The 26,158-nt window shown below is 39.1% G+C and overlaps 1 protein-coding gene across 2 annotated transcripts; it reads right to left on the bottom strand.

The window, feature by feature from the left end:
* Window positions 1-363: 363 nt before the first annotated feature.
* LOC128967137 (RCC1 and BTB domain-containing protein 2) lies at window positions 364-25,814 on the bottom strand. Of its 2 annotated transcripts, XM_054381173.1 has the most exons (12): window positions 25,770-25,814; window positions 22,768-22,926; window positions 22,144-22,294; window positions 21,422-21,588; window positions 20,577-20,735; window positions 18,781-18,888; window positions 14,416-14,558; window positions 12,458-12,648; window positions 9,805-9,931; window positions 5,255-5,391; window positions 4,010-4,140; window positions 364-504 (listed from the first exon to the last, which is right to left on the bottom strand). In XM_054381173.1, the coding sequence occupies exons 1-12, from the start codon at window positions 25,809-25,811 to the stop codon at window positions 364-366; spliced, it is 1,656 nt and encodes a 551-aa protein (XP_054237148.1). In that variant the 5' UTR covers window positions 25,812-25,814. The 2 variants fall into 2 exon arrangements, with proteins under 2 accessions (XP_054237148.1, XP_054237155.1); XM_054381180.1 differs by lacking the exons at window positions 364-504; window positions 4,010-4,140; window positions 5,255-5,391; ... (2 more) ...; window positions 14,416-14,558; window positions 25,770-25,814 and adding an exon at window positions 18,659-18,702 and having other exon boundaries at window positions 18,777-18,888; window positions 22,768-22,893.
* Window positions 25,815-26,158: the final 344 nt, after the last annotated feature.

Genomic DNA, 26,158 nt, shown 5'->3' with positions numbered 1-26,158 from the left:
CCATGGCATATTAGTTTGGTGTTAAAAGTATACTGTGAAAGGTTTAGCAGCAAACAGGTCACTGTCCCACAACCCCCAGATGCAGGTTGTTTAAAAAAATAATAAAAAAACAGAGAGGAAACTGAGAGCTTAGTTTGCTTGCATTCTAGATTTTTGTTGTTAAATTCTGACTGTTGGCAATGGTCTCCCACCATGCATCCTTGGAGCCATCTTTATAAAACCTACTTCTGCATGTTTCCTAAGCTGATGGACGATGAGTCTTTCTCTCCAAGCCTCTGAACATGGTGACCATAAACAAGTTCTCCAAAGAAGTATTTTCAGGAGAGAAGAGGACATGCTCTTCAGTTTGGTGGTAGTTAGACCTCAATTTCGGAATGCTCCCACTCTGCTTGCTTTGCTAATGAAGTTCTTCAGGAGGTCATGGTCCATTTCTGCAAAGCCTTGAGTTTGTGTAACAACAGTTAAATGGTTTATGCAAAATCTGAAGCAAAATTCTTCCAAGTCCTAGGAACAAAATTGAGGTAATATGAATGACTGAAAGCAGTGTTACTATTTTTTGTTTCAGGTTTGTCATTTAATTAGCAGAGAATATACCAAGTTGTTCACCAGTCCCTTTTCTGAACAGTTTGATTAGATCACAAATGTGTCCATGCAAAGTATTCACTAAAACCCCTCTGTGAAAAACAGGAGTAGCCACCTAAATTGACTCTAGAACTCCATCACGTTTACTGAGCTCATTAGAGCAGTTACTAGTAAGTGAAACCATCAACCTTCCCCATATATCATTATTAGAGCTTCAGTAACTCCTTTGTTTTCCTCTGCCCTGAATTCAGTAGTGGTCCTGTGAAAAGCAGCAGATACCCTTCTCTTGCTGACAATAAAAGCAAAATCTGCTGTAACGTTTGATGTCTCCTGCTGAACGCAAACTGGATGTAAGGAGACTTCCATGGCAAAGCCAGGAATTGTGTCCCCCTATCTGGCAGCTGTGATTCCTAGATAGCAAAAAATGGTTCTGTCTTGGCCTGGTCTTGCTGTAACAGAATGTTCACATATTCAGCTCAGGACAGGTACAAAACTTAAGCCTTCTGACCAAATTTTGCCCACTCAAACTTCCCACAACAGTGGCAATCTGTCTGTCTGTGTGCTGGGTCAAGCCCCTTTAGCTGGTTCCTATGCAACAACTTGCTGTTGAATGAAAATCAATTACCTTCTGCAGCAAGCAAGGCTGGAGCCAGCGAGACAAGTCTAGACTGGCATATATAGCAAAAGGAGGTCTCTGAAATCCATGCCTTTTTTTATTCTATGTTAACTACCCGAACACTGCAACCAGGGCTTAATATAAATTCAACAGCGTAGCTGTGCATTTCCCTTTGAAACCTTTTCCTTAGATTGAATGTTTGAAGTCTGTTCCCCCTGTCAAGATGTAACCAATGCTTTAACAGAGGCCAAGCAACACAAAATAGCCTTTAAAAAGAAAAAAGGTAGCAACAATGCACAGCAGTAAATTGCACCTCTCACCATAAAGCACTGGGAAAGCAAAAAGAGGAATGAGAATAGAAGAAGAAATTTAAAAAGCAGAAAAAACAAACATAAAATATAGAAGAGCAGAGACACTGACAGCTTAAATTTCATCAGACCTCTGAAATGCTACTGCCAGAACCTGGGTGGCTTGGCAGCCCATGTGCAAACTTTTGCACTAACTAAAGACAGTGTCTGCTTTTTCTGGTACTGATCTGTGACAAGGGCCATACATACCATAGAACCCTGGCCACTAATTTCACTGTCCCAAGAACTATTGACTTTTAATTCTGTTATGTAGAAGATGATTCATCTAAAATTTGCTACAGTGTGTATTAGAAATACATTTAACAACAGCTGGTAGGAGCAATGCTTTTTTATTTTCTGAGGACAACATATTTTCAAGCATTTTTAATCCTAACAAACAGAAGCATACAGTAGCCAGGTCTGCCTTCAGTCCATTTGATATGTTAGCAGCAGATGACACAGCACTAGAATCTGTCACTTGCAGTACTCATATTTAATGACAAAAAATGGAATGAATTGTCTTTTCTAACTCCCAAAATACGAGGCATCTTTCATTGTCCTTCTTGGGACAGTTTTCTACTGAGGTGCTGATGGTGCAGATGGTTCTCAAGCCAACTTTTACTATATTCATGTAGTACTCTAAAAGAGCCTGGCTTACTTCATGATTCCTTACACAGAGGCTATCCCATGTCCTTGATAAAGGAGTCTGCTGTGCTTCTGTGAAGCAGTCCCACTATGTCCCTTTCTGAGCTGTGGATGGAGGGAGGAGAGCAACAATGCACTCTTGAGTTTGGCACACCACATGCTGCACCCGAGGCAGGAAAACCAATTCATCAACTGATGATCCTGTTAAAATATTACCTGTTTTGAAAGAATACTAGGGATACAGAACAGAACACTGAATCATAGAAGGAAGAGGAGGATAACACATATTTAGTCATCTAGCCAATCCCTTTTATTGTGTTTCAACCCTCATAAACACCAGTACTTTGTCCAGGCTATCTTTAACTACTTCACCTGACACAGATCAAGGACAGAGGTCAAGTGAAGGTACTCCTGCTTTGAAGATGTTCAAAACTGTTGCAAACTTGTAAGAGGAGAAACACCAGAGCAAACTTTTAATTAAAACTCCTATTAGCAGAATCAAATTGTTGAGTCCTCCACTCCCGTCCAGTCTTCTCTGATCTGCTGGACCACCACAACACATTGCAAGTACAACTCCTCTTTGCCTCAGCTCTCCATGTTACTGATACCTTGGTTCCAACTGTCCTGTGACAGGCATCTGATAATCTCATTATCTACTAAACTGATGGTATTTCCTCTTTCAATTTACAGAACTCACTGACTTCCAGACGCCTCTTTGCAACTGCTCCACAATTTTATCTCCGCTACTGCACTGCCTCCATACAGCACAGGCTACTGCAACATTTCTTACTCAGTTTTTGTTTCACTCCTTCTTTCTACTTGCTTCCTGGACCTGGACCTGTTTATCAATCCATCATATTACATTTCTAGCCCCTCCTCCTCTTAAAATTTCATCCTACAATTCACAGCCAGGCAAAAGCAAAACAACTATCACTTAAAAACTCCACATTTTTACCAGTTGCATAGTTTGGCTCTGCTAAAAGGTAATCTGTTTGATTACACTGATTTTATTCTGACAAAACAATCTTGAACAGAAAAATGAGGACTTCTCAACCAAGATGCTCAGTTATACCAGTGGCTACTAAGTCTAAAATACACACACAGACTTCTTGAATAATAAAATCATTATTTCCACAATAAAACCGTTATTTCCACAATCAGCACAGCACTAATAAATTGAGAAAAGGAAAGCATCTTTGAAAATATTTGTCTGTTTGCAGAAAATATAAGCTCTTGCAGTGCTGCTGATAACAGGCTGAGTGCTGGTGAAACATTCCAGAGCCAAGGGCAGACCAGATGACAGGATATGGGGATAAGACTAACAATAGGTAATTGGTTGTATGTCAGCAAGACCCATTGTAAATAACATAGCGAGAGTGGGTGTTTTGTATAAGCACAACTGTAAACAGGGAGGGGCTTCACAGGTATATTCTCCCACTGCCTGTAAAAGGTGGTACCAGAATGACTGTACCAGACACCAGCAGACAAAATGACTGGGTGGAACTCAGGAAGTGAAGAGGCAATGCAAAATCCAAAGGTGGAGAAGTAAACGCAGGGTGAAATTTGCATGATTTGCTGTGCCAGATGACAAGGCAGGAAGATTAAGAATCCTGACTCAGAGGCGCAAGCCGAAACACCAGGAAGAAAACACTAGTAGCCACAGTTATTTTACAACTTACAAAGGGGAAAACAACATCTGGGAAAACCAGAAAGGGAAATTGCAGTAATCATGCCTCACCAGTTAAATGCAGTTCTGTTTACATTACACAGTTCCATTTCCCCGAAAACAACAGTTAGTCTGAAGGGAGGTTCTGCTTACCTGAGCTTCATATTTGACAGCAGCAGAAAGAAGAGCAATGGCATTCTCTTCACAAATGCCTTGTTTGATCGTTTGCTGGCAAAGCTTTTTCAGTCTGTTTTCTCTATACAACGTTGCCAAATCTAGCAGTCCTGTGAAAATTCATACAGCTTTAACTATCCTGCTGCAAAATGCATTAATTTATTTTCAGATTTATCAATTACCCTATTTTTTTCCAGGCTGAATTAATCAGAGACTTGGTCTATTTTTTTTTTTACCTAGATGATGTATACATTTTTAAAGGTCCCCAGAAGACATATCAAAAAGGGACTTTTTGATTACTGTGCAAGTGTTCTGTCTTCTTGTCCACTGTACTGCATCTCATTCTAGACATCAATTAGTGACTTGCATCCTCTTAAATTCCTTCAGGGAACAGTCCCCTTTTTATTCATGATCAAATGTAAAAGTTTAAGGATGGCATTAGTGGCCTTTTAAGGGAAAAGAAAAAAAAGTTCTTAATACAAGAAACAGTAAGTTAGAATCATAGAATCAGTCAGGGTTGGAAGGGACCACGAGGATCATCTGGTTCCAACCCCCCTGCCATGGGCAGGGACACCTCACACTACATCAGGCTGGCCAGAGCCTCATCCAGCCTGGCCTTAAACACCTCCAGAGACAGGGCCTCAACCACCTCCCTGGACAACCCATTCCAGGCTCTCACCACTCTCATGGGGAAGAACTTCTTCCTCACTTCCAGCCTGAATCTCCCCACTTCCAGCTTTGTTCCATTCCTCCTAGTCCTATCACTACCTGATAGCCTAAAAAGTCCCTCCCCAGCTTTCTTGTAGGGCCCCTTCAGATACTGGAAGGCCACAAGAAGGTCACCTCGGAGCCTTCTCTTCTCCAGACTGAACAGCCCCAACTCTTTCAGTCTGTGCTCATAGGAGAAGTGCTCCAGCCCTCTGATCATCCTGGTGGCCCTTCTCTGGACACCTTCCAGCATGTCCATGTCCCTCTTGTAATAGGGGCTCCAGAACTGGACACAGTTCTTTTCAAACATCTTGCACATTTGAGATTATTGGATCATCACCACTCAGTCTTCTTGGGTGTGTTTCCTGCTCCTGTATCCCTTCTTCCTGACAGTTACCGAACTAAATGCTAATAAGAATAATATTAACAACCCCTGCTTTGCTCACACTGTTAGGACACAAAAATGGAACTCTTCAGAAGCTGTAACCTAGACTTATTTCCCTCTATGGCAAATACCTATTGCATCCTCAGGAGGGAGCCTAACGTTGTCTGTGTACAGGTATTCCAGGAACGCTCGGTAAACAGGGTAAGAAAATGCACTCATTTCTATGACTTCAACATCGTTGTTCAGTGTGGAACGGAAATGTTCACACCTACAGAACATGGACAAAGATTGTATATTGTGAAGAGTTAAGCTTGAGAGATGAGCTGCAGTATGTAATTTATTTAAAAAAAAATAATAAATCAGTCAGATTGAATTCACAACCATAAACTCTAGCTACATGATTTCTTGGTTTAAACACATTAATTTATTTAAGCCTTAAATATAAAGTGCAAAATTTTACTTCATTTCTGTTATTAGTATTTTATGTTCTACTTACAATATCTTTAAGGATGGCCTATGTATTTTTGATGTCATATTCTTGAATGTATTACACATTATCTACGAAATGTATTACCTGGTTCCTAATAGATAAAGATTACAATTAAGTTAGATAATTCTGACATTTCTTTCTTCTTTCCCCAACATGAGCTTGTGAGGAGGGAAATTATTAATAATTTAGGTAATATTTATTCCAGTGTCAAGAGTCCATATGTAATTTAGCATTAGGTTTAATCATTACACTCAAGGACTAAACTAAAGTGAAGACACTCTCGCCCAGATTTTTCATTACCTTTTGTACCTTGCCTGAACACTTTTGTGACAGACAAGATACAAACCAGGAAAAAGCACAGCCTTCAGTAACTATACTCTGCAGCTTACAGTTCACAGTAACTTACACCTCGCTGTAACTCACACAGAATCACCATGACCTGTAAGATCATCAAGTCCAACCATCATCTAACTCTACCAGAGCCACTACTACACCACATCCTTGAGCACCATATCTAGACAGCTTTTAGACATCCTGGGATGGAGGAGATTCAACCCCTTCCCTGGAGAGCCTGTTACAGCCTTTGAGAACCCTTTCACAACAGAAGTTTTTCCTAATGTCTAACCTAAACTTCCCCTGGCATAACTTGATGTTATTTCCTCTTGTCCTGTCAGTGAGAAGGGACCAACACCCACCTCTCTACAACCTCCTTTCAGGTAGTTGTGGAGGCCTATAAGGTCTCCCCTCAACCTGCTTTTCTTCAGAGTAAACAATCCCAGCTACCTCAGCCACTCCTCATAAGAGTTGTTCCCCAGATCACTCACCAGCTTCACTTCCGATCTTTGGACCCACTTCAGCACCTTGATGTCTCTACTACACTGTGGTGCCCAAAACTGAACACAGTACTCAAGCTGTGGCCTCAGCAGTGCCAAGTACAGTGGTACAATCACCCCTCTAGTCCTGCTGGCCATGCTAAAACTCATTACTGCTCTCTAAAAGCCATCCCATAATACTTGAATTGTTTTCAGACTTTTTGCTGATGATATCAACATGATCACAGGATCACACAGGATCACAGAACGTTAGGGGTTGGAAGGGACTTCCGGAGATCGAGTCCACCTAGAATCTAGCACAGGTGCACAGGAATGCATCCAGATGGATCTGGAAAGTTTCCAGAGAAGCAGACTCCACAACCCCTCTGGGGAGCCTGTTCCAGTGCTCTGTGACCCTCACAGTGAAGAAGTTCGTCCTCATGTTGAGGTGGAACCTCCTGTGCTGGAGTTTATATCCATTACCCCTTGTCCTATCACAGGGTGCAACTGAGAAGAGCCTGTCCCCTCCCTCTTGACACCCAGCCCTCAGATATTTACAAACATTTATCAAATCCCCTCTCAGTCTTCTCTTCTCCTGACTAAAAAGCCCCAGGGCTCTCAGCCTCTCCCCATAGGGCATGTGCTCCAGTCCCTTCATCATCCTTGTTGGACTCTCTCCAGTAGATCCCTGTCCATCTTGAACTGAGGAGCCCAAAACTAGATGAAATATTCCAGGTGTGGCCTCAAAAGGAGAGAGTATAGGGGGCAGAAGAACCTCCCTCAATCTGCTGGACACACTCTTCTTAATGCACCCCAGGATCCCATTGGCCTTCTTGGCCACAAGGACACATTGCTGTCCCATGGAGAACTTGTTATCCACCAGGACTCCCAGGTCCTTCTCCACAGGGCTGCTCTCCAGCAGATTGCCTCTTAACCTGTACTGGTGCAGTTTATTATTCCTTCCCAGATGCAGGACTCTGCACTTATCCTCATTAGGAACCTCATTAGGTTCCTCTCTCTGTCTGCCAAGCTCTCCAGTCTGTCCAGGTCTCGCTGAATGACCGCACAGCTTCAGGCTTATCAGCCAAGCCTCCCAGTTTGGTCTCTTTAGCTTAGGTAACTTTTCCTATAAAAGCCACAATTTAATTAGACTCTTTTATATTTCTACTATTTACTTTCTAACTCTCCCACATCAGAATTTGCTTTTCTTTTACTAAAACCTTTATGTTAAAGGTAGGTTGGTGTCCTTTCAATGATGCTGGGAGAAGTTTGCATTGTAAAGACAACATAGCTTGAAATAAATATTTTTCATTTTTATCTGTCACTTCATTTACCTTTCTCACATTTGATTTTACTAATTATTTAAAGAATTTGTTGGTTTGGGGGGTTTTTGGTGTGGGGTTTTTTTTAAATAAAGACACATCATGGCAAATTAATAAAGAATTAAAAACTCATTATCTAGCTTCTACCACATCTTGTATCACATTCTGGCATTGGAAGAGGCAGACCAAACCAGATGGCTTTGTTTCCCAGAGCCTCATGTTAAGTGTTGGTGACCAGGCTTATCCATCCAGCTGTGGAACAGACCATGAGAATCATCTACTGTCCCAGTGGCATCATATGAAAGTAAAAATTCAAAGAGAAGATGGTGCACATTGCTCCCTTAAATAAGTGAAAAAATGAAAATCAGTTGGTACTCATCCCTCAGTCTCCAAAGTACTTTGGAATCCCTTATCCTTTGGGGTGCCCCTCTCCCTTTCTCTCTCTCTCCCTCTCACAGAGAGAGACCAGACACCACATTTTGGCTGGCTACATGCAGAGCAGATGAATCCCACCCACATACTCATGTGTATCTGTTTCTGCAGGCAGTATGTTGCTTGGCGAGCCTCTCACTGAGGTGGGCGTTGCCCTGCCATTTCACCACCACCAAGGACAACATGATCTAGTTCAACAGCAGATGTAGAACAAGAGGGAGAAAAACCTCCCAAAGCAGTAAAGAAATGATTGGATAATGAAAAGGAACTTTTACCAGCACTGCATTCATGACCACACTCTGGAACAGGCTGAATGCTGCAAAATACCTTGTTGAGTACATTATCCTCTGATCCAGCTGCACCATGAGACTACAAAGCTTTAAGAAAACATTAATTCTGATGCTTTATTATTCCTCAATACTGTTTTAATAATGCTAAACATTTAAATCCATTTTAGAACTAGACACATTTCCTTCCCAAAACGACATACAATCTGAGAAAAGTAAAGTCAGAAAGGATAAAAATGGAAAAGCTACATATAGTCTGATTATCAGGAAAAAGAACCTCAGAAGCATTTTGGGGATACACAAGATTTGAAACAGTATCTGCTGAAGGACAAGTGGCATTCCAAAGAGGGTGGGCTACAGGCATGAGTGTCATATACAATTAATGAAATCAGCAAAGGGAAGAAAATAGTAATACAGATAACTTGTAGTAGTAAGAAGAGAGCAGAAAAGACCAAAATAAAAAGGCAGGCAAGAATTAACAAAGAGCCTTAATTTTAAAATTTACAAGATGCTGTTAACAACGCTCAGGAGCAAAAGCAAGAAGACAAAGTGGTGATAAGGAAGATGAGATAACCAAGCATTGTGAGAAAAAAAACACCAAAGAGAAAAAAGTATTGTAACAAAGAGGAGGATGGAGTAGAAGTAGTTAGGAAAATAGATCTAAAGCAGTGTCTCTAGAAAATCCTAGCAGAAACTGCGCATGCAATAACAAACTAATCTCCGCATGTTAGTAACAATGTGATTACTCTATAGAGCCATGTGTCCGATCTCACTGCAAAGTGGTGTTACCTTGCAAAAAGCTCTAAGAACAAAAAGAGAATCCATCTTAAAATTCAGTTCCACTGATAAGAAGATTTAAAAAAAGGAGGATAAGAAATCTGATTAAAAGGGGAAGGGGTGGGGGAGGGGAAGATAAAGTTGCTGAAGGGTCCTGTGGGAGGAAAGGCAGGCAAGAATAACCAAAACCCTTCAAATCATGTCAGTGGAGGAAGCCAAGCATGTTAGGGAAGAAAAACTGATTCAGATTACTGAGAAGGGAGAAGAAAGAAATCAGCCTTTTTCTCAGCAGAAAAGGTTAGAAATCAAGGTCAAGTCTGTTTTGGTAGCATGAAGGAGAATCCAAGTCAGAGGGAGGGAGGCTGGTAGTAAGCAGTATGTTTGGTAATTCCAAGCAGCAAGGTAATGAGAAAAAGAGAATAACAGTGAAGAATACCAGGTGAATCCCATGGCTGAGGGAAAAGGGAACTGGTACGTCAAGAATTTTGAACAGGAATTATGAAGCACAGTGGACTGCACTATACAGTTAGTTAATATTAAACTATACAGTTTGTGCCTTACCTAATTTTGAGAAGAACTTTATGAACATGAATGAATTTTCCATCCACTAGAAACTTCAGGTCTGCAGTTTCAGGGTTGTCAAATTCCTTCTTTAGTGACTGGGCTACTGTTAGATGGTCATCAGGCTCTAGAATAAAAAGAGGAATTAACAGTAAGTAATACAAATATTTCTCAAGATAATATCATGGGTATCTGTCAGCAGTTAACATTCTTAATAAATATATCATCTCTATCAGGTGAGTAAAAAAACCCCAGCAGACTATGTGTATGAACCCCCAGAAAGGCAAATACAAGGGATCTTTCTTCAGGCCTTACTAATTTCCTACTCCAAACAAATATCCCTATTACAAAACCCCCCAAAATTCCCATTCCTCTAATTCATCAATATAAGGTCAGAGGAAAAAAAAAAATCTGGCACAGCCTCAGAAGTGTAATGCTGCATCTGATAGCAAATGCTATCAGTCATTACTGGGTAAATTATTCCAAATGAAAAGTATTAGTTATTATAAGATACTCAAAAGGTCAACAAAACAACAACAAAAACACACACACAAAAACACCAAACAAACGCCCCCCCCCCCCCCCCCCAAAACCAAAACAACCAACCAACCAAAGAAAAATCACAGTAAGATTTTCTAAGATACTCCCATGAGGAGACATTGTCTTAGAGCAGAAATAAAGCTATTACATAACCAAAATTTTGGTTGCAGTGAAACTTCCCAGTACAGTATCTCCAAACATAAATACCAACACAAAAGGGTTTTTACTAGACTCCAGCTTTAGAAACACTCTGTGTGAACGTCTACATATTCCTGTTTGTGTCACAGGTATACATATCCTACTGTGCATGTGATGCCTGCATTATAAAGTTAGAAGACAGTCTTGAAATTTCCTCCATAGTTTGCACACAAATTTTTATCTCCTGAACTGTTTCCATACCCCAATCATATTTGTTGGCCTCAGAGAACTTTCTTTTTTAATACTACTACAAAATTAAACCCTCTAAACCATGTTCTTAACCCAGAAAACGTTTGGTCCTCTTGCCATAAAAATACCTATTATTGGTTTATATAAATTTTGTGGGTCAGTGACAGGCTTTTTGTGGTTCAGTGATAAGCTATTCCCTACAGAAAATTAACATAAATGTTACTTAGTAAAGCTAACACACAATTGATACTGTTACATTGTTTAGCACAATTATTTTTCATTTCATTTAGAGGTTGTCACTTATGTTCAGGTATATCCAATTATGGCAATAATTAGCAAAAGTAAAAGGATTGAGGGTGGGAAGAGAGAATGGTAGAATTGTTAGGGTTGGAAGGGACCTCAAGGATCATCTAGTTTCAACCCCCCTGCCATGGGCAGGGACACCTCACACTAGATCAGGTTGCTAAGAGCCACATCCAGCCTGGCCTTAAAAACCTCCAGGGATGAGGCTTCCACCACCTCCCTGGGCAACCTGTTCCAGTGTCTCACCACCCTCATGGTGAAGAATTTCTTCCTATGAGAAATCCATGTAATGGATGTAATAATAAAAAGTCCTCCTGAAATAATGATACTGGAAAGGCCTTATTTTGTAGAATGTTGTTTATTTATTCAGACCTTTTCTGTCCAAATAAATAGTAATTTTAACAACTAAGGAAAAGCTGAAGCTCTTCTTCAGCATTAAGTGGCACTTCAGATGTCCACCAATACACAATCCCAGATAAAATCTACAACCAGCAAAGGTAAACTGACCATCATGGGGATCAGCAATGAAATTCTTAGAGTGAAAATAGGTGCTTTTATTTGTTAGAGCAGTGAAGGGTGAACCCAAGGAAAGACTTGAAGAGGTCACTCACACTGACAAGGCACAAAGCCAAGAACCTCCTTAGCAGTCAGTCTGAAGGATTGTAATAGAAATGTTAAAACTGCCACAAATGAGGAATGAATGGGAATGCCTGGGTGTGGAAGCACTAGAACACAACAGACAGAGAAGGGCTGTAAGCATGGCAGATGTCCACGGCACCTAGTCCCGCAGATGTTAAGATGCTAGGACACAGCTGCCTGATGATTCTCACCACATGTAGATCAGGAGACAAACAACAGTGAGTCAGTCCTGATGACTTGCCAAGGTAGGAGAGGATGAAGAGACAAGTCAGTCTCAGCTCCTAAAGCGTGCAAAAAGGCACAGCACAGAATCAGACTATAACCAAAAACGTGAGATCCAGCAACTTGTCTCCTCAGAAATGCAGGTCACGGTCACTTGTGATGAGACTCAAAGTGCCTGTGGCCAATTCTCAACATGGGACTTTGACTCTCTCCATTGTTAGCAGTCTACTTATGGGCATGAAAGAAAGCCATCAGGCCCCCAAATTCAAAATCAGGCTCTCCATTGCACAGTAACTTAAAGAAATACACCAAAACCCCCCTCCCTAAAACCAAGGCATTTCCCCACAGAAATAAACTACATCAATAAAAAAATCATTCAGCACTTCCATCAGGCCTTGGCAGTTTTTACGATTCCGTATTACCATGTACATAGAATGCAATCTATGAGTATGATTAGATTCCTGGTATAAGTTTTTGTGCAAGAAGCTAAGTTTAGGTTTCAAATACATGCAATTGGTTTATGCACTAATGACTCTATTTAGAAGAAGATCTTTAAGCTCACCTACTGACAGAAGACGCCACATAACAGCAGGGGTAGCAAAGCAAGCAAACACATCGTCGGTGCAGGCAAAGTGAGTGAGGTGGGGCAGGATCACCGACTGCCCACGGCACTGGCCCCACATGTACACCTGGCCACTCTGGGTCTTGGCAGCTGACGTGTGAGCAGAGTGGCAGGCTGCTATCTCCACAACCCTGAATTTACAATCAAAGGAAAAAAAGAAAGTGACTCTCATAAGAACAAAATGCAGTGGAGAAGCTCTCTACCTCTATTTCTACAGTGCAAAACACTTTTGTAAGCATGCATGCACTCCTGACTGCAGACTGAGAGACTGAATTAATTAGCAAAATACAAAAGAGCTGTCAATGTTTCTCCCAATAGTGTATACTCAGAAAGTTTCTTAGTGAAGAAGCATCTTGGGAGTGAAGGGACATTTGCAGCAGAGCATTAAGTCTACTGCAGCACATGCTCTACTGAGCCCCTTGGTTCCCTCAAATAAAGCTGTGGCGAGTTTCAGCTCTCTGAAAGTCCTTAGTGGTGCTGGGGAGCAAGGTGAGTGGCTGCAGTAAGCTCTAGAGAAGATACTTGGAAAATATGAAGAAAAACATGAGGAGATACTTAATTTGAAAAAAAAAAAAAAGGAATTTGCACTTTGGCTTATAATTGAAAGTTAATGAAAAGCTTTTTCCTCTTTGGTTATTGGTAACAGTTATAAACCAACATTTTAAATTTTAATTTCAATTAAAATAATTTAAAAATACAGTTATTATTTCTTGCATTGAAAGGACTTTAATTCTGAAAATTAAAAATCAGAGCTAAACAGCAGTAAAAGCTGTTTTCTAAGTGTATTTTAGCTATGCTAGGCTATCTCATTAATCCTAAAGTTAGGATTTCAAAACTCCCACTGTGTACAATATTACACAATCCACTGTTTTGCAGCCTGAGCTATTGCTTGTTTACTTGTTCTCCCAGCTGCCTGGGGAAAATAGCTGGGAAACAGCTTGGTCAAAGCTGTATGTACAAATCTTGCAGGCTTTAGTGAGGTAATATTCTCACTGACACCAGGAAGGCATAATCTGGCCAACAAAAGGGAAAAGCAGCACGCAACATTAAAACTTGCATTAAAACAGAGAAACATTTTAACTGCAGCCAGTGTCTGGGGGGAAAAAAAATCAGTTCCATTTAAGCAAAAACACAAACACACATAAAGAAATACCAAAGTTCAAAAATAAGTCATGTCCTTCCACCACAGAGCCATTGTCTCTTCCTTACAAGAATGCACACAAGTGCAAGTTTAAGAGGGACATCTCCCTTTTATTATTCTTCACAACAGGACGCCAAAATCAAGACCTCAGTAGTAAGGAATAGATTCAAATTTCTGGTCACTTACATACATGGCATTACATTAGCAATAAAAATAACTGCCCTATTACCTATCAAGAGCTTACAGGAAAATACTTAACCTGTAAAAATCTAAGCTTAATTTTCAGGCAACAATATCAAGAAGGAATCTTGGTTCTTTTTCTGTTTCCTTCCTGATCTCTCCTGGGTTATAAACCAAATTTAACAGCAGAAGTAACACAAAGTGCAGATTTCCACTTTCCACTTTTCCTGTGGATACTTCTTGTCAGAAGTAGCATATTAAAATATGTACTCAGATAATAAAGCTTTTATCATTGACTTCAAACAATGAAACTACACCACTGAAGGAAAACTGCAATTAAGGCCTATAAAGTACAATGTGAACCAAAGCAGAAAGTAGCACATTCAGGCTCAGAATGTTTAGTTCCTCTTTCACGAGGATGGTTATGGGGAAGATTCAGGAACTTCCACTGAAGATTCTGTTCATTGAAAAAAGATTATAGGCTACCTCTTCCAAATAATAGATTTGAAATGTCATTTTCTGCAGCTGTTCTGAGAGTATGCCAACTAATGTCTGACTGCACGACGGTAAGTATTACCTGTCCTTATCCACAATAACTGTTGTAGGGTAAGACTGGTTACTTTTATTCCCAATACCTAATTGGCCATATGAATTGGCTCCCCAGGCATAAACCTGGCCTTCATCTGTTAGCACTAATGTATGTGCATAGCCACAGGCAACCTATAAGGAAAAAAAAATAATAATTTTGGTTTTATGTAAGATAATACAAATATACACATTACACTAAATCAATGTAATTGATTTTATACCAGTGTAAAAATTACAAAACGAAAACAAAACCCCAAACAGGTAAGTTCACCAAAAATGGAAGCAAAGTACATGAGGTGACTTAGAGGGATAAAAATGTCAGATAAAGAGGAATCTTGTCAAATAATCTTGAGAGTACAGCAGAATAGCTGGAAATTGAGAAAGAAGGAAAGCTATATGCTAAATACAAATAGTATGCAGTGAAAAAAAGCCAAAAAAGGCAGATCTGTATTGCACTGACCTTGTTCTACAGGTAACTCCTCCAAGGTGAATGGCTTACTGCTGTAAAAACAGGTGAGGTCTCCCTAACTGCTCCTCTCCACTCCGACTGCTGGCCACACAAAACTGCCCCCTCCTTCTGCCAGTTCTAGGGCTCCCCGAACCCTCCGATAACTTACATCACTGGAAGCAAACTCTCCACAGCCAGGCCTGAGGACCACCAGTCCCCACACAAAGTCAGTAACAGAAGCAGACAGCCAAGAAAGAGGCAAGAGATGAAATTCTCCATCTCGATGGCAGCACACAACTGTGTCAGTTCATACCATCTTGTAGAAACCTACTTGGTTCTGCTGAGCTGCTTCCTCAGGTTGCCCACATAAGGTTGCTTGAATATCTCCTTTACAATCCATACACGCAGCACATGCTGCACGTACAGATACACAGCAGCAAAATTATCAGCTCTGCATGACTTAATGCTATAGGTAGATGGCTATCAATAACCTCAATAACCAATTTACTTTGTTAACACTACCTCACCTATCTTTATACAATCTGCAAAGTAGATACACCATAAGTACCCGCAGTCCACTGACATCCATGAAGCACATGATGTGTATGAAATGAAAGAAATCTTTAAGTTCTTTACCAGAGGTCTACAACTTGGTATTAATTGGTATAAAGCAAATGAAGTGGATGGAAATAGGATCTAAGTCATACTTACTGGGGCACTCACACTCTCTAAACACAAGAACAAATACAAAGGAGAAAGGAAGCTTCCATGGAGGACAAAGGAGCTAGCAAGTGCTGGAAGTTTTTCAAGAACACTCTCCTATACACACAAAAACATTCATCCCCTCTAAAGGCAAGGGCAGCAGAGAACTAGAGATCCCCTTGACTTAACTCTGAGCTTCTAGCTCTGCTCAGAACCAAAGGACAAATGTACTAGAGACGGAAAAGTGGAACATTATCTATTGAAGATTAGAAGGGCATTACCAGGGTAGGCAAAGATGCAGTTAGGAAAGTAAAAGCTCATCTTGTACTGGAATTGGCCAAAGACGTCAATAACTTTGAGAAAGGGTTCTTCAGATACATCAACAAGCAGAAACAGAGACTATAGGCCCACTACTAAACAGAAGAGGTGAACTGGTCACCAATAATGCTGAAAAGGCAGAGGTCCTCGACACCTTCACCTGTGTCTTTACCAACACTGTGGGGTCCCAGGCATGGGAACAAAAATGTAAATTGATGCAGATGCAGACTCACCTTCAGTCAAGGAAGAGTTGGTGTGTCAGCTATTACAGGGGCTTGATCCATACAGATTGATGGGCCTGGATGCCATCCACCTTAGGGTGCTATGAGAGCTGGCTGATGTTGTTGCAAGGCCACTCTCCATAATCTATGAGAAGTCATGGAGATCAGGAGACATCCCTGAAGACTGGAAGAAGGCTAATGTCACCCCCATCTATAAGAAGGGATCCAAGGAGGACCCACTAGCCTAACTTTAATCCCTGAGAAATTTCTGGAACAAATCCTTTTGGGGATTCACAAGTCAACTGAAGCACATGAGTGGGAAAAACCACCATGGATTCACCAGGGGCAAATCATTCCTGATGAACCCAATCACCTTCTATGACAAAATAACTTGCTTAGTTGATGCAGGGTGAGCAGTTGACTTTGTCTGTCTGGACTTCTCCAAGGGTTCTGACATGGTCCCCCCACAACCTCCTCCTAGAGAAACTGACATGTTACAGCCTAGACAGGTGGTCTGTGTGGTGAGGGAATGGCCTCAAGCTACGACTGGGTAGGTTTAGACCGGACATTAGGAAAACATTTTTCACAGAAAGAATGGTCAGGCATTGGAATGTGCTGCCCAGGGAGGTGGGTGAGTCACCAACCCTGGATGTGTTTAAAGGTTGTTTAGACATGGTGCTTTGGGATGTGGTTTAGGGGTGAACTTCGTAGGGTAGGGTTATTGGTTGGATTTGGTGATCCTGAGGGTCTTTTCCAACCTGAATGTTTCTGTGATTCTGTGAGTGGGGAACTGGCTGACAGGCCATAACCAGAGGGTGGTGGTAAGTAGTTATTTCTCAGCCTAGTGGCCAGTCACAAATGGGGTCCCTCAGGGATTGATATTAGGCCCAATGACGTTCAATACCTTCATAAGTCATCTGGATGCTGGGATCAGGAGCACCCTGATGAAGTTTGCTGACAACACCAAAATGAGTGGGGAGGTTAACACTCCAGAAGGGAGAGCCACCCTCCAGGAAGACCTGGACAGACTGAATGAAAGGAAGAACCTTATGAAGTTCAACAGGGACAAATGTAGGGTCTTGCAACTAGGAATACATAACCCAGGAGTGCAGCCCAGACTGGGATCCCTTTGGCTGGAGAGCAGCCCTGTAGAAAGGGAGCTGGAGGTCTTGATGGAAAACAAGCTCAGCATGAATGAACAGTGTGCTGCTGTGGCAAACAAAGCCAACAGGATGTTGGGTTGCATCAACAAGGGCATTACCAGCAAGGATAAAGAAGTCCCACTCTACTCAGGGCTGGTCAGGCCATGCCTGGAGTACTTCATTCAGTTTTGGTCCCTGCTGTACAAAGAAGATGCAAACAGGCTGGAGTGTCCAAAGAAGGGCCACCAGAAGACTGGAAGACCTTCTGTATGAGGAAAGGCTGAGAGAGCTGGGTTGGTTCAGCCTTGAGAAAAGAAGGCTTAGGGGAGAATGTACCAGTACATAACGGGTGGCTGCAGGACAATGGAGATTCCATTTTTACAAGGACTCACATGGAAAAGACAAGGGGTAATGGGTACAAGTTATTCCTGGGGAGATTCCATCTATAATTCAGAAGAAATTTTTTCATCAGAACAGTTAGACATTGTAATAATCTCCCAAGAGACGTAGTGGATTCTCCTACACAGTTCAGTTTTAAGATTCAGCTTCACATGGTGCTGGACTGCCTCATTTAAACTACTCTATTACCTAGAAAGATTTTGGACCAGATGATTTTTGGGGTCCCTTCCAACCTGACATTCTGTGGTTATTCACTTTATGAATTTATTCTCCAACAGCAATTGTTACCAGCAAAGCTATTGTTTACATCCTAGGAACTAAATGTGAAACTGTTTAAATGAGTTTATTTTAAAAGACTTACAAAATCCATAACTTTCCTGAGTAAATGTAATAAATTGTATTCAAGGTTCTAATTTTTTATATGTTACAAAATGAATGTTTTCTGGCAGAATGTGTCATTTTCCTGATAGTTTCCCCTGTTTTGGAAAAAAACAATTAAAGACTTTCAGAATCAGTTCTGCAGTACTTTAAATATCAGCCAGACAAGTTATCAGTTACACTGATGGCAGTCCAGCTATTTGGTAAAGCACAATAAACACCCAAGAGCAAGACTTACCATGGTATCATACCAACTGCTGAACAAAAGCAGTCAGATAAAATTTGCTCATACTCTGAACATCATTTAGTCACTGTGGCTGGAGTGCAATTCTAAAGCAATATTCAGTCTGCAGAAAGATAAAATGCTAAACTGCAGCATTTTACCAAAAAAGATGAAAAGGGTTAATGAAGAATAGAGTAGCCTGTGAAGACATCCTTATTTACTAAAATAACAATGTATTTTTTTAAACTACATTTCACAGGAAAGAAAAGACCAAGCATTTTTAACACTCTAAGTCCTCTAAATAAAATCCTGACCTCAGTGAAGTCAATGCCAGTATTCTCACTGAACTCCATGGAGTCACAGTTTCTCCACTACTGACAGGTCCATTGTATTTTTTGTTTTTACTCTGATAAAATGCACTTTAAACAAAGAGATACAGGAATATCTTTGTTAAAGGCAGAACATGCCCGAGCATATTTTCAGCTGCACACAAAGAGTCTGACAGGGAGCATCACAGACATACCCGCTGTACACGAATGCCTTGCAAAGCTGCTATTCGGCAGGGTGTTGGCTGGTTGCCGCTGCTGCCCAGTCCAAGCTGGCCATTGCCATTGTAACCCCAGACATAGACCTTAAAAACAGAGGCAGGGATTTTCACTGTTTGCTACTACCTACTTCTTTTTTGAAAGCAATCCAACCAACTTCAGAGTTACAATAATAGTTTTCTTCAGTACTTCCTGTCCCCACACATACTTTTTATGTAGATTCACACAAACACAGACACACACACACATACATATATATATATATATGTGTACATATATGTATATATACATATATATGTATATGTGTGTATATATATGTATATATGTATAACGCATATATATGTATGTGTATATACACATATATATATAACATACATATATATATGTACGTATATATATACACACACATATACCTACCTATATAACCATACATATATACAGACACACATGCATGTTTTTCCTGCACTGCCAATTTTGGATGCTGTTTCTGTTTAAAATACCAACTGCACGCTCATCTAAAATTCTAAACTTACATGTTCATATTGCTCTTTAAGAGTGAGATTATGTAAAGCAACAGTATTTTAACGCAAAGAGTAGAAAATAAATGATTGATAGGGCTGGTTCCCAGCACAGAGCTAATTCAGCATGTATACTTCCCTTTTACAAAGGGAATCTCATTAAGAAATCCTCTATTTTTTCAGAAAACATACCAAACCAAGTATAAACAGGAAGCTATGCACAACAGTTTGAGTAGGCTGTTAACAGCTTTATGCTCAACATAAGGAAAAAAAAGGAAAATACTGAGCTCTGATAATTTCAGTGGCATATGTTCTACTGCAAACAGTCAACACCTACTTAGGGTCTAAACTGAAATGTTTGGAGCAATGGAATGAGGCAGGATGCAGGCTGTTCAAAATCTTCAGCTCATAAGGACTAAACCAAGAAGAACACTGCAACCTCTTTGTATCTTTTCAACAAGGATAACAAATATGAGAGAGATTCAAGGGGTACTGCAGTAAAACAAGTAGGTGCAATGTACTTTTATTCTGTTTCCTCTTCAGATAAGTGTGCATATATGAGCATAAAAATTACAACAGCACTCACTGATTATTCTCACACTCTTAAGATTCTAGTATAGATAATAATTTATTTTTCTGTGAAGGAAGCACTGGGATAATGCATTAAACAACACTTTCATTTTTGTGGGACTGTTATACCAGCTCTAAAAATCAGTAAATCAGTGACAGAGACTTGGTTTTTTTCACATATGAGAAAATGAAACTAACATGAAGTGCTAAGTATACGTATATAGCTTTGATATGATTTAATCCCCCAAATCAGTAAAATCTCCTGACCTTCACAATGCTATTTTTACTTCTAAACTGTATTTTGAAGTAAATTTGAAATCTGATACTTGAATTCCTTCAACTCAAAGTCAACTTCAGCAGTTGATATGAAGTAACAGCTGCTAAATCTTACAAATAATCTAATAAATGAAAAAGCCACTAACTAAATGTTAGTGAACAATTTTCCTGTTTCACTGTACCTCCTTTCTCAATAAGAAACCATAGAATAGAAAGATGTGCTGATGGACATCAGAATGTGCAGGACAATATATGACAAATGCTTTTACTGGCAGTATAACTAAACAGATTTGAGGAAGTTTGGAAAGGCATACTTCTCACTGTAGTAGCTCATTACTGACAGTTTGAAATGACCTACATCCCATGGTATTACATAAAATTCAGTAGAAAATTCACTTAAAGTTTCTTACCTCTCCATTCTCCACCACAGCCATAGAGCACATCTGTCCACAAGCTATATTAACTACTATTTTATTTTGTAGGCAGCTAGTAACTCTTCGAGGAATTGACTGATTAGCTGTTGAACCAGATCCAACTTGGCCTGAGTTATTATAACCCCATGTGTATACCTGTTGTAGGAGAATTGCCATGAAAGAAGGCTATATAACATACAGTTGAAAGCACATATTTGAAAGAGGGAAAAAAGTTATATGCATTAAAGAAAAAAAAAATCAGATTTTGATTTCAAGTATTCTTTTAAAATCTAGGAAAATATATGGGTCTGCAGTTTAATTGTTTCTATCAGAAATATGGCACTCATTCTTAAATTCTGAAATGTTCCTCCAATCAAAGGTAAAAGGGCACATGGAATCTTGCAGCATTAATGCACCTGTCATCTCCAGCTTTCTATAAATCAAAGCAGAATACCTAACTAGACACAAAGAGCATCTCAAAGTAAATGATAGAAAACTTCTACTTTGGTGGGTAGAACTCCTATATGAACATGATTTATATTAATGTCAGATTTAATGGCACTGAGCATTTAGAGTATAGCATAAGAAAGAACTGGCTGCCCTCTACAAAGAAATTATAACTTGTTTTTACAAGCAGATGTAGCACAAAAATCAATACTCTGCATGCACTTCAAAGCAGCTAGACCCTAACAGGTTTTTTATTTTTATGAAACATTCCTGTTGCATCAGCACTGTGAAGACAGCAAGAAGCAAGGTCTAATGCTCTAGGTGCAAAATGTTTTCATGTTTCTCACATATGTGAATTTCATTAAGAGAAAGAGATTTAGTCCAGCTATTCTCACCTCTCCATCAGATGTTAACACCATAGAATGATGAGAGCCACAGGCAACTTCAATGACTTTCTTGTTCACCAAGTTAGTAGAGACTTGACAGGGAATGAAACCATGATTTGTTGTGCCATTGCCCAACTGACTATAAGCATTATGACCCCATGTATACACTTCTCCTTCTATAATAAAAATGTAAGAAACTAGTTTAAAATCTATTTTTCCAATGCATACACAATATAAAATTACAAACTCTTTTTTTTTTTTAATCTCAGAGGAATACAGATACATATATAAAAGCATCCACAATGGTCTATCTTGAAGTCTGCACAAAATGGTGGAACTGAATATAAACAACAGTCACACATTTGCAACACAACTGCCCTCACCTACCTTTAGCTATTTAATCTAGACTACTCAAAAAGTTTTTTGTTGGCACAAAAATACATGGGCATAATGTAGCCACTAATTTAAAAATCCATCAGAAGTTCCAAATTTAACTGCAAAGTAAAAAGAAAAAAAACTTCCAAATGTAGTAACAAGATCAACACAGAGCTTGAAAAACTTTTGAAAAGAACTATCTAAGAACAGAGCTAGCTGACACATCATATTCAGCAATAAAAATATGTTGGACTTGACAGCCTGGAATCCTTATGTTACTGGCACAAACCTTTCACACCTGCTAGACTAGTTAAAAGTGGAGTATCTGCAAAAACAATACTCAGATCATACTTTACCTTCTGTAGCAAGAACCACATGAGGGCCACTTCCATAACTCAGACAGGCTATCTTTTTGCCACAAAGGGAGTCTAGCCTCCTTGGTTCAATAGTGCTTTGCATGTCACCTGTTCCCAAACACCCACTGCAGTTCATGCCAAGCACAAAAACCTGTTATAAAAGAATCACAGAAACATAACTGGAAAGGAGGACATCCTCCAGAGGTCAACTAGTCCAACCCTCAGCTTATCAAATGTCTAAACAGATCAGTTAACTCAAGGCTATGTCCAGACATGTTGTGAACATCTTTAAGGAAAAAAGATCTCACAATTCCTCCAGGATCTAACCACTTTCATGGAATTTTATTTTCCTAACACTGAATCAGAATCTTTCATCTTCCAGTTTGCATTCACTGCATCTCATCCTGTCACTATGCACCTTCAAGAAATGTCTGACTTCATCTTGTTTTTATCCTCTGTGGTAGGAAGCTATTAATTAAAAGTGAAAATGTTTTAGTGGCAAAGTGATCACGCATTTTTGCATGGAATTTTTTCTAGGTACACTGTGATAGAACTGGCTTTCAGAACAGCTTGATACATAGATAACTAAATATGTCATGTTAATATAGGCTCTTGGATAACTACCTCATCATTTTCAGTTGCATACAACACTTCATTCCCAGCACTGCCAAATACACAGGCTTGACGAATTAACTTCAGCTCTTCTTGGGAACAGAGAGAAAAAATTGGCCATTTTCCAACATCCAGCATCTTCAGGGCTGACAATAATGATGCCTCCAAGACCTGGTATTATAAAAAAAGGTTAACAAATACCTAGACAGAGAGAGATGTATATCTTTGCACAGTAAAAAGGAACACTTAGAGAAACACCACCATCTACTTTTTCAGCCACTAACCAATATTTTAATTCTAGAACAATACTGAAGAGAAGCCATTAAAGTAAATGAATAAAATATACTGTGATCCAGAAAGAAAGGATCTGTATGCATGGAGAGAAGTACCATATCAGAGGTTACATGGTGAGGTTGTAGTTTCACTATATTCATAAACCATAGCTACTAGCTTAGAGAATTCAGTGCATAGGATTCTAATACAAAGTGTAAAGTAATCATCTGAAACTTGAAAATAACTTTTGTGTTTCCTCTGGCACTAAAATTACTGTGAAAAGAAGAAGCTATTAAAAAATCTGCCCAGGAACATACTTATCTTTGAAAAACATACACATTTGTTTTCATGCATTGAAAATGGAAGCTTGAGAAAACTTAGAAACCTTTTCATTTCTTCTTTATTTCTGAAATATACTTCTGTGCTTCAACAACTATTGAATCTTTGGGAACTTCCTAAGAATATTTGTATTTTATATAAGTAGATATATAATAACAGGAAAAAGATAATTTTGTATTGTCCAGATTATCCAAGGAGAAATGACGAGTTCACAGTTAAAGGACAAGAGTAACAAGTCTCTTCAGGCATTAAAAGTAGCCAAGCTAATGTTTGATTCTCACACAACATTTCTACTGCTTTAGTAGAACACAAATCCGAAAAATGTTGCCGTATCAAAATTTAATAGCAAATTCTGCAGGAAGCATGCATGAAACTTCCTTTACTGAAACTAAAATAAGCTCTGGACATGAAAGAAAAGCAGCATTGACTTTTCAGATCTGAAAGTAAGTACAAACAGATTTTGCCTATGATAGGCATGTAGTTTACCACGTAACAGTGAGGACTGCATAATTAGTTTATTTCTAGCAAGTAGAAACTTACAAAATGATCTACCGCAGAACATGATTTTTCCAACATCTGAGTGAAACAAAGATGTGAAAAAAAATCTAGTTTGGAGTGTGCAGCATGTTATATCAAAGGATATTGCTTTTCTGATTAATATCATGTACTATGAAAAAATGTACACAGAAACATAGATCATATTTGAAACTACAGAAATAAATCCTGAATTAATCCTGAATTAAAATATTTAAACAAATAGCAGCTAATCACATTTCTTTATAATATACTTCTGAGGAAGGGAAAGGAGGGTTGGTCATCCTCACTAAAGAAAAGTGCTTTTGATCACACCAGTTCTTTCCCCATCTCCTGATACCAAGTACTGACCAATTTCAGCCAAATTTACATGTCAAAGGGAAGTAAGATTCTGCTGACACAATCCATTTGGCACTAGGGAGCTGGACATCAGACATGTATGTTACGAAATGTCAGCAAGAATGTAGGTCCAAACTAGTCCTAGCAAATACTGTCCTTCATGACATACAGCAGGGTTATAAGATTCAAAGGACATGAATTCATATAGAATGAGGCTTTGTTCATCTGCTGATTGCAGAACAATTTGGTCTGTGTCAAAAGGTTAGCATTAATTCTATGGAAGATTTTAGGCACTCAAAAAATATGATAATGAATACTGAAAACATTACAGACTAGTCTTCCAATTACATCAACAAAATTTTATCTCACTTTTGCTCAAAACTGATGAATCCTAATGTTCCAAAGGATAATCAGCGTGTCCCTCCATTGTACATATTTCCTTACTGGAAAAGCATATTGGTTTCTTCAAAATGTGGGTTCTAAATTCCAAGCACACAGTGGGATCAGATCTATTCATCACTGTTTTTATGTAACCTCCTTCTATAAAGCACTCATGCTCTACCCTCATAATTAAAGGGTTAAACAAACCCACACCATAGCATTTCTTAACACTAAAACAATACACTGAAGGAAAGAAAGAAAACTAGTATTATAAAACACACCCAAGGAAACACTTATGATAAGAGATTTGGTTTTGATTTTGGTTTTGGTTTTAACAAAAGAAGTAATAAACTTTGTCAGACCAAAAAATATGCATAATCTAAATCATATCTTTGGAATTATTAGTGAGATGTGCTCTCAACTTTCAAGATTTTCTTCCCTCTCACACTTTTCCATCACATTTTTTCCCCAAAATATGAAAAAGCTTGAACTATCAGCCTGCCAATATTTACGCCCTGTACGTGATCAGTTCCCTCATTACATTCCACAAAATTATGAAAGACAGAGGTAGACCAGAATCTGAGATTTCATATGGTCCATCTACCTATGCCAAAGGCATATCAGCTATGCCTTAACAGTTCCTAAAATGTCTACACTTCATTTGACCTCAGCAATCACTTTGAAAACTGGTTATTCAGTTTGATTTGTCATACAGATCACCTTAAAAGGCATCATCATTAAGCTTGAAGTTTGAATGATGTTTCACAAAGTTTTACATGCAGAGTCTTCAAAGGAAATAAAAGACAAAAATGGGAGGAAGCTTTTTCCTCGAATTATGCTACAGAAGTTAACTTTAACAAGTTTATTTTGCTGAAACATGAAGCTGGAACATGTAACTTTAGATCTTAAAACTAAATTAAATCAGCCTTCTAAGCCAAAGGAGCAATTCACTCTAATTAAAATGAATATATTGCTTTCCTAATATTTTATGGATCATGAAAGTAACATTTATTTTGCTAGTATCATTTTTCTACCTATAGCTTTGGTTTTCTGCTTACCAGCTACTAGAATGTACTGAACTACTGAACCAAAATTCTTCCTTTTGAGTAGAGCAGTACAGAATTCTCAAAACAAATACACACACTGACCTTCTCACCGACTGCTTGAGAAGGATGAGATTCATCCTCCATATGGATTTGTACTTGTGTTCCCCTGCAGAGAGAGAACTGTGGGTAAAAACACCATACCATATTGCTGCAACAATACTTTATGGAACTACACACAATATTAAACTAGAACTATTTGGGGTGAAGAAACAAGCAACACAAAGCTCAGTCATTTGTGGCTTTATATTCAACTGTATAGTGATTAGTTAAGATTATCCTCTTCCACATTCTTATCTGAATTAATAATCATTGGATAGAAATTTATTTCTTTCTTAAACACACAGTAACAATAACCAGACTGTGATTGCAAAGGAAGTTTTTTTAAACACAATACTCCAAATTCTCTTTATCGCAGTGAAAATAAATTTAGA

This window comes from Indicator indicator, chromosome 1 (genome assembly GCF_027791375.1).
Source record: "Indicator indicator isolate 239-I01 chromosome 1, UM_Iind_1.1, whole genome shotgun sequence".
Taxonomy (NCBI): domain Eukaryota; kingdom Metazoa; phylum Chordata; class Aves; order Piciformes; family Indicatoridae; genus Indicator; species Indicator indicator.
The sequence above is the reverse complement of the archived record's forward strand: the minus strand, read 5'-3'. Positions and strand labels throughout refer to the sequence as shown.

Excerpts from the sequence above, each read along its gene's own strand:
- LOC128967137 (XM_054381173.1), bottom strand. The coding sequence starts at position 25,811 with ATGGAGGATGAATCTCATCCTTCTCAAGCAGTCGGTGAGAAG. Across the intron at positions 5,392-9,804 it reads AAAGTTCTTCTCAAAATTAG|GTGTGAACATTTCCGTTCCA; the intron begins GTAAGGCACAAA and ends CATGTTCTGTAG. Across the intron at positions 4,141-5,254 it reads CCCTCCTGAGGATGCAATAG|GACTGCTAGATTTGGCAACG; the intron begins GTATTTGCCATA and ends GAATTTTCACAG.